This window comes from Balaenoptera musculus, chromosome 1 (assembly GCF_009873245.2).
Source record: "Balaenoptera musculus isolate JJ_BM4_2016_0621 chromosome 1, mBalMus1.pri.v3, whole genome shotgun sequence".
NCBI lineage: Eukaryota > Metazoa > Chordata > Mammalia > Artiodactyla > Balaenopteridae > Balaenoptera > Balaenoptera musculus.
In genome coordinates, this window is record NC_045785.1 from 35063349 (window position 1) to 35071915 (window position 8567).

General features: G+C 53.5%; 2 protein-coding genes across 2 annotated transcripts in view; one reads left to right on the forward strand and one right to left on the reverse strand.

The window, feature by feature from the left end:
* Positions 1 to 3434, forward strand: part of ZNF691 (zinc finger protein 691) — a 79911-nt gene extending 76477 nt beyond the window's left edge. The window contains exon 6 of the transcript XR_005021565.1: positions 2510 to 3434. The gene's annotated coding sequence lies outside the window, so the exon portion shown is untranslated. The remainder of the gene's footprint in view (positions 1 to 2509) is intronic.
* SLC2A1 (solute carrier family 2 member 1) overlaps positions 1 to 5959 on the reverse strand; it is a 28625-nt gene extending 22666 nt beyond the window's left edge. The window contains exon 1 of the mRNA XM_036866805.1: positions 5693 to 5959. Within this exon, the coding sequence (XP_036722700.1) occupies positions 5693 to 5710 (18 nt within the window). The 5' untranslated portion in view covers positions 5711 to 5959. The remainder of the gene's footprint in view (positions 1 to 5692) is intronic.
* Positions 5960 to 8567: the final 2608 nt, after the last annotated feature.

The window sequence follows — 8567 nt, forward strand, 5'->3', positions numbered from 1 at the left end:
ATCTTCCAAAAAGGTGTTAAATGCAAACAAATGACTCCCTGAGTCAGCACCCGGGCATCTGGAGAAGCTGACACCCCAGAGAGGTACCCATTCAGTGGAGAGGTGGGCACCAATTTGACTATGATAAGAGTAATTTGATAAGAACATGGGAATATGTAAAGGTCCCCAACACTCTCAGCAGACAAGTTGAAGTACCCCACTTGTGTGACCTTGAAAAATCCTCTTCCCCTAAGACCTCCTGTTCTCCATAAGAGAGGTTTCCTAAGAATAAGAAATTATATTACTAAGGAAAGACAATACCTGAGTGCATGTTCCCAACACTATTCTAGTCAATGGGGATTCAGCAATAAACTCAACCGAATCCCTGCTTCATGGAACTTGATATTTTAGTTGGGGGCTGGCAGCAGGGGGTAGGGTGGAAGAGTAGAAAATAAGTACCTAAAATACATCAGGTGGTGAGTGGTATGAAGAAAGAAAGTGATGAGGACAATCACTTAATTCTTAATCACGGTGGGACATCTTGTAATGGAATATATGCAGCTATTGGAAAGAATGCAACACATCTGTATGTACTTGATATGAAAAGAGTGCCAGGTAAAAAAGCAAAGTACTAAACAACGTATAGAATGTACATTTTGTGTAAGGAAGGAGGAGATAATGAACTTGTATAATGGCACTTCCTCATATGTGCAGAGAGAAACACTGCAAGTATTGGTAGGTGACCAGCATGGGCTGCACTGGGCTGCACAGAACTATGTAGAAAGTGTGATCCAATTACACTAAATTCCATTTACAGGCACACAAATACACATGCACAAAAAGAGGTCTGTGAGGGTAAACACCAAACCATTGCAACTGGGAGAAGATGTTTACTCTCTTACTTTGCATGCTTCTCTATAGTTGGCTCCATTACAGTACTTCTGTAATTAAAAAAAAAAAAAACCCTGCAACCTGACCTAGAGAGGTAGGTATTATCCTTGTTACAGTTGAGGAAATTAGCTCCAACAGGAGCTGTGGCTGGTCTGAGGTCAAATGGTAGAGCTGTTTCTGGTGGAGCCCTTTCCTCCTCACTCCCCAGTGCCAAAATAGTGGGGGTGAACTCTGGGCTAGGCGCTCTGGGCAGATGACCTGTCCAGCAGAGCCCTCAGTAGCCAAAGGCTCGATAAGCTGGGGTCTGGCGACAGCTCTCTCCCCTTCCAGGGTACCAAGGCCCTGGGGAGGCAAAAGCCAGCAAGGTGGTGGTGCTGAAGTCTTAGAAAGGGTGAACACTGCCCTCATTCTGCACGAGTTCAAGGTCTGGGAGCCCTGCTCCGTTACTGCAAAACCCCAATGTTTATGCATTAGCTATTGAGCTACTCCCTCCCTGGCCTGGAGGCTGGATGGCAGAGCCTTAGGCTCCACTCCATGCCTCCCACGGAGGAGGCCGGAGGCCGGTAACAACTGGAGGTTTGTTTTGGTGACCAGGCCTAGACACAGCCTCTCTGAGCCCGTAGGTCCAACCAGGAGCCTTCTCAACCTCTACCATTCTGGGACGCAGGTTACCAAACTGAGTGGCTTTGTCACCTCTCTGCCCAGGAGTGAGGTGGGGGAGGGGTGAGGTTGCAGGTCCCAAGCCAATGCTGCACACCTCCCCTTTGTCCCAGGCCTCCCCAGCTCTGCCAGCTAGGGTGGGAGGGGAAGACAACTGGATGCCTGTACCGTTGGAGCTGGAGCAGAGCTCTAGGCCCTGACATCCTGTGACCAGGAGGCACTGAGTAAAGCTGAGCTCCTTGAAGTCACAAGCTGATTACAGGGGGATTGGGGGTTGACCCAGCTCCAGGCCAGGTAGGGTTGGTCCCGGAACGGCTCAGCATGGGACAGGGATCATCATGGAGATGTTTACGATGTCCGTACACCCAAACTGGACGTGCAAAGGGTCCTTCCACTGAAAATAGCCGCCACCCTGCTTGAGGGCACTGGGCAGTCTCGCCACAACCACCATGCGGAGTGAACCTCCATTTTACAGGGAAGAAAACCGAGGCTCTGAGGAAGGCCACTTCCCCAAGGTCATAGTTTTATGAGGATGTGTTTTGTTTCCATTCACAGAAGGCTTTCAGTTGTCAAATTATATCTAATCCAACTATTAGACTGCACCCAGAAAGAGGCTGGAAAGTCTGGGAGTCTGGGAACTCCTGCTCATTTGGGGTGAGTGGAAGGTGGCACATAGGACAGGGGTGTGCAGAAAAGAACATGTTTTTTAAAAAAATACTGAAGAACATCTCAAATTTTTTGTGACAGCCTTATCTTGGCTAAGCCTTTTTCCTTCTCTGGCCTCAGTTTCCTATTTGTCAAACAGAGGGCTGGGCCATGCACAGGAAGGTCCCTTCCTGCTGGGGACTTTTCCTTTATCCTCTTATGCCATCCTAGAAAGGCTGGCAGGTGTTTTGTGGTGGGAGGCTAGTATGTGACCTTGGAAAAGTCATTTTCCATTGGACTGTGACATCATCATGACTTGTTATCACCCTCACAGGGGAGGCAGGGCAGCCACATCGGTTGACCCATCTCTGGGCCTGGCACTCTCACCCACGGGCTACTCTGCAAACCAGCTTCCTGACAAAACCCCTACTGGAGAACTAGCCAGCGGGAACTTTAATGATTTACCCAACCAAGCGATACAGCCCGGGCATCCTGGGACTCCCCAAAAGCTCATGTTGCCCGAATGCCAGACTTCTGGACAGAGGCTGCAACCCAGGTAGCAGGTCACCTGGGGCCCAGGTAGGTGCAATGCATCCTGGGAATCCAGAGAAACAAGGGATATCTATGGAGCATCCATGGGGACAGACACATTTATTTCTGAATTCTTACAGACACTCTAATGACGAAAATGACATCATTCTGCAGACGTGGCAACTGAGCTAAGCTGGAATTCAAAACCACAAATGCAGGACTTCAAAAGCCTATGCTCTTCCGTACCACTGAGGGGCTGAGGAACCCCACGGGTTTCTCATTTCTCCTTTGTCTGGAGGGCGGAGCGGCAGAGTCCTGGGGCACCACTGGGGCGCCAGGAGGGACTAGTTGGGAGTTCTTCACAAAGGGCTGGGTGAGACATCTGGGGGCAGGGCTCACCCTCATCTGCTGCCCAGGACGGAGCATGAGCAAAGCGCTGGCTGGGACAGGAGGGTCTTCAACCTGTCTCCTCCCTACTTCCTACTCAGTTAAACTCAGCACAGTGAGCCGCAGAGGAGCACGACAGAACGCAGGAAAGTCAGCTGAGTCAACTGAGAAGATGAGGAGGAACATAGCCGAAGGAACTTCAGAACTAGACACACCTGGTTTTAAGACCTTGGGCAAGTGATATAACTTCTCCAGGCCTCAGTTTAACCTCTTGCACAAAAGGGCTGGGCTTGCTGAGTGAATCAGCAGCTCCAAAGGGAAGGGCTTTTTTCTAGAATGTATACAGGATGATTCATAGAAAGTTTAGCAAAAAAATAAAATAAAATAAAAAATAAAAATTTTTTACTGTAACTGTTATCTGTATTTGTCTTTTGAAATTTCTACTTTATGTAGACATATAATCTATTATTATAACAGTGCACATACATGAATTTATAAATACAGGTAAACCACTGGGAAGGAGGTGCTCCAAAATTATTTATTGATGGAGCCGGCAATCAAAAGTTTGGAGGGTACTGCATGAAAAACACCTACCTGCTACAGAAATGGCTGGCACATGGGCACCCTGGAAGTTAGGCAAACTCTCTCCCCTCGGCTCAAAATTCAAGAAAGTCTGTGGTGAAAAGGGATAGTGTAGACTGAAAGCCCTTTCTGATTGGCCTGGGTTCAAATCCAGTTCAGCCACTTACTAGCTGTGTGACTTCAGGTAAGTTACTTCCCTTCTCCGAGCTCTAGGCCCCCGAACTAGCAGAGCTATATATGGAGGGTCAGTGACACTGAAAAGCATTTGAGCCCAGAGCCTAGTGAACTACAAGTGACTGTTGACTTTCTCCTCCACTTTTCTGTCTCCTCTCAGAATATTCACTTATCCACTCAACAGATGAACACCCAGGTCCTGCATCACATGCTGAACAGACATTTCTTACCCTTGAAGGAGTGAAAAAAGTTTTCCCTCTCTTACAGTGAAACTGAGGCCCAGAGAGGTTAAGTGACCTGCCAGAGCCCTGAGGTAACACAGCAAATATTTAAGCTTTGCAGTGGCAACGTTCTTACCACTGGCTAAAATAGCTTCTCATCTTATTTTTATTTTGTTATATCCCAGCATAATGGCTCACCTATGACTGTCAGGAAATGTGTTCTGGGCTCAGGGTCTCCCTTCAGGCCAGGGCGGGGTGGTGAAGCAAGTTGTTTGGATTCATCAGGCATAAAGGAGCCTTTTCCCGCTGAGGGTACAGCCTGGCGTCACTGTCACGCACCTCACCGCCCAGCCAAGACCTTGCTCAGTTCCACCGGACACCTCCACAGCCCATAGAAAGGGCAGTGCAGAGTTCAGCGCTAACCCCCCATGCCAGGTGGAAAAACGGACATCCTCGTGCCTTCCCTGCCGAATTTCAAAGAAAAAAGTCACTTGAAAATATTCTATAGAAAGGGGAGGAAGGGAGGGAGGAAAGAAACAATGCCCTACAACACACAAGGTGGGGTCCAATAAATATTTGTTGGAAAGGAACCGTTCTGGGAAACTCACAAAGATCCCCTGTAGGACAAGTCCGTTTACAGATGAAAAAATGGGATCGTATCTAGGCAGTTGTTTGCTCCCGGGGGAAGGAAGAGTCCTCATATATTCAGTCCCGCGTCCCTCAGCTCCCTGGCCCGCGCTACTCCCACTCCACTCCAGCAGGGGCCCCATCCCGACCCTCCGCCCCCCCGGGATCGCGTCTGCGGCCCCTGGGGTCCTCTCTCCGTCAGGCCCTCACCAGCTCCGCCCGAGCAGGGAAACGTGCCACCTCAGAGCACATCTCCCCGGGTCTTGGCAAAAGCTCTGGGGCCTGCACTACGCGGAAAGAAGGGCCTCGGAAGTCAGGCTTTTCGCCTCAACCCTGTAGCCAGGCACCCTGGGGTTGGAGCCCGGGCCTTAAGAGAGTGCCCTCCGCCTTGGAACCCCGGAGGACCGGCGCGGGGACTGCGCGAGGCCGCGGAAAACGCCCAACACCAGGCCGCGCGCCCAGTGTGGCGCCCAGGAAAAGGGAGCATCTGTTCCGAGCCGGCCGAGCGGGGGCGGGTCCCTCCTCCTCAGAGCGCCCGGGCCGGGGCCCGGCCGGGGGCTCGGCCGGCTCAGCCAATGGGCGCCGCGCTCGGGCCCCCTCCCCCGCCCCGGGAGAAGTCGGAGCTGGGCCGCTGCTGAGGAGATCGTGAGCGACGTGCCGCGCCCGGGCCCTGGGTCCCCCGGCCCTGCGGGGCCGCCTGGACGGCGCGGCGCCCCCGGAAGGAAGCCAGCTACTCAGTGCGGGCGCCAACAACGCACGCGGCGCCCACGCGCCGGCCAGATCCCTACCCCATCCCCGCCCGCGTCCCCGGCAGCGGCAGGGCGCTGCGCTCCAGGCCCGCGCAAAGCATGGCTCTGAGAGGCGCGCCGCCGGCGCCGGGCGCACAGAGCGTCCGGGCCGCCGGGGAGGCCCGGGGAGGCCTAGGCCGGCGGAGGGGTGACCGGGGGTCCGCGCCTTTGTTCCAGGCGGGGAGGGCCCGCGGGCGCGCGACTCACCTTGCTGCTGGGCTCCATGGCCGCGCTGTGCCGGTGGCTCTGGCAGCGCTGGGTGCGCGGGCGGCGACAGGCGGGCGGGCTGCACTCTGCGGATCAGGCTCCGGCTCCGGTCCCGAGGCTCCGACTCCGACTCTGACTCCGACTCTGGTCGCTTGGCCTCCCGCTCCCTAGCGAGCTAGCTCCTCGGACCTGCGGCCCACGATCTGAACGCTCGCTGGGGTTACCTCTGAGCGTTGGGACGTTCGCGTTTATAGGACCCCAGCCATTGGCTGGCGCGGCTGGGGTGCGCGGGGGAGGAGGGTTGGGTAGAGCCTTGGGGGCGGGGACTGGGGCACGTCCGGGGCGGGGCTCCGCGGGGAGGGGGCCAGGGCCGGGGTAGGGGGGCGGGAGGGCAGGGAGGAGGGCGTCCCGCGGGGACCTGTCTGTGGCTGAGCGTCTCCCCTGCTCTCTGGGTCCCGGGAGTTCCCTCGCTGTGTGACCCTCAGCAAGTGTGCGCACCTCTCTGAGCCTCGGCGGCCTGTAGCAAAATGGAGGAGCTCGTACCGGCTGTGAGACAAAATAGGAGCGGCATAAGGTAGCGCTTAAGAGCAAGAACTGGAGTCCTCACTCCGCCACCGGATAACTTCGGGAAACTAGCTGTAATGATAGAACCACCTCATAGGTTTGTTATGAAGATTAAGTGAGTTAATATTTGTGAAGTGTTTAGAACAGCTTCTGTTACGTGGTAAGTGGTATTTAAGTATTTGTTAGACTACGGGAGGTCTCGCTCCGCGATTTTCTCCCTTCCCCTCTCCATCCCCACATTCCTGTTTGTAAGCCAAGCCTTGCTTTAGCACAGGCTGGGCCCTCTGCCTGGAAATCTATGCCCACCTCTTCTTTGCACTTTAATATCACCCCCTTTGTGAAGCCTTTCTCCACTCCTGACAGTACATGTGACTCTATGGTGACAGGTACGTGTGAAAAATATGAATGGTAGGAACATAGGAGAACTTGGGTTTGAACCAGCTCCACTGTAGACCACCCCTCAAGTGATCCTAGGCAAGGTGCTGGCCTATGAGGCTCAGCTTTCTTCTGGGTTAAACGGAATGAACATGACCACCAACTTCATGTGCTATCATGAGAGATACAATGTCCAGATAAGCTCATGAAATACGTAGCACATGCTTACTCACGGTAAGTCCCCCTTTAGTGGTAGTGGTATTATTTCACCTTATTTCATCTGATTTCACCTCTTTTCTTCTTCTAGACCCCTTTAGTGGTAGTGGTATTATTTCACCTTATTTCATCTGATTTCACCTCGTTTCTTCTTCTAGACCCGTGTCTTACTTGAGATACAGTGAAAGGAAAGACCCCCCAGTCCAAAGGTCTGGACAAAATCCTGAGGTTGGTTTGAGGGTCCCTTTCCGTATGGAGGGGCCCAGGGAGGGGCTACTTTCTGTTGGGAAGGAGGAGCCTGAGCTGACCCCATGACCCCTGGAGTCCTCTGTCTGGGCTGTGGGTCCAGTTCTGGCCTTGGGAGGGGGCACCCTGGCTGACCAAGAAGCCCTGGAAGGGAAAGCCTGCCCCTTCTGGGCACACCCCTGCCCATGGCTCCTATTTCTGTGGTCTCCCAGCTGCTCAGCCTGGAAAGCTGAGGTCCACCTCTCTCCTCATCTGGTGCCAAGGGCCCCTAAGTCCTGTTGATTTCACCTTCTGTACCACCTCATCCTCCTTCCCTTCCTTCTGTCTGCAGGGCCTCCAGCGCCTCTGGCCTCGTGTCCTCTAGTGCTGACCCTCACTCTCCTGTTCGTATGTCCCACGTTGCCATAGAGGCAGCAGGGTCCAGCCTGGCTAGCAAGGCCCTCAGGGCAGCAGTTTACAGGCTCAGCCTCACCCCTCACACCAGCACTTTCTACATCTGTACCTTTGCTCAGATTGTTTCTTCTGCCTGACTCCCTCCACCTCACCAAGCCAAAATGCTTCTGATGGCACAAAGCACCCCTAGAATGGGGCCCCTTCCGGGAAGTGTCCCTGAGTCCTCCAAGAGCTTGTTCTCTCCTTTACCCTTTGATGCTTCTTAGTGTGCTGCAGTCCTTTCTGTCTCCCTCCAGGCAGAGCATCTTGAGGATGGCTTCTGTAGCTGAGACACAGGGGTGAAGGAGTGAAGGAAGAAGGCAGGAATGAATGAACATATGAGCAGCTAGTCTGCCTGTTTCCTGCCAAGACCAGTGTTCCCTTAAGTACCTTTTGGGTTTTGCCACGTCCCTGCTCAAAGTCTCTCCATCGCTCCCTGTTTCCGAACACATCCAGTCTACTGCGTATGCCTCCTCCCAGCTGTGGGTACACCCCACCCAGCTCATGGGGCACACTCACCATCAGGCTCCCTTTCCTTCTCCAGGCCAGCCCTGTGCTGGCCACTTCCCCAGGGACAGAGGCAGGCAAGCCTATTGCTAGCCTTATGGAGCCCCCAAACTGGAGAGGATGAAGCGGCGAGATGCACAGCAACAGTACCAAGTTGGGTGTGCATGGTTAAGAATGTGTATGGGAGAGAACTTGTACTACAAAGGAAGGAGAGGGAGTGGAGAGAGCTTCAGGAAAGGGAGAGGGCAGGCTGAGCAGGGTTTAGAAGGCTGAATATGAGTTCACCAGGTGGGTCAGAGGGAAGGCCATCCTTGGCAAGGGGAAGAACATGTGCGAAGACAGTAGACGGGCAGAGAGTGACTGCTGAAGGGGAGAAAGAATCTCTAGACCACACTCAGAGACTGATGGTGGAGCCCTGGATTTGGACTCCTGAGTCCCAGCTCTGCTATTTACTTGTCAAACATCACCAAGCAAATCCTTTCTCTTTTCTGAGCCTCAAGACTCACATCTGTAAAATGGGTGTAATAGTCCCCTC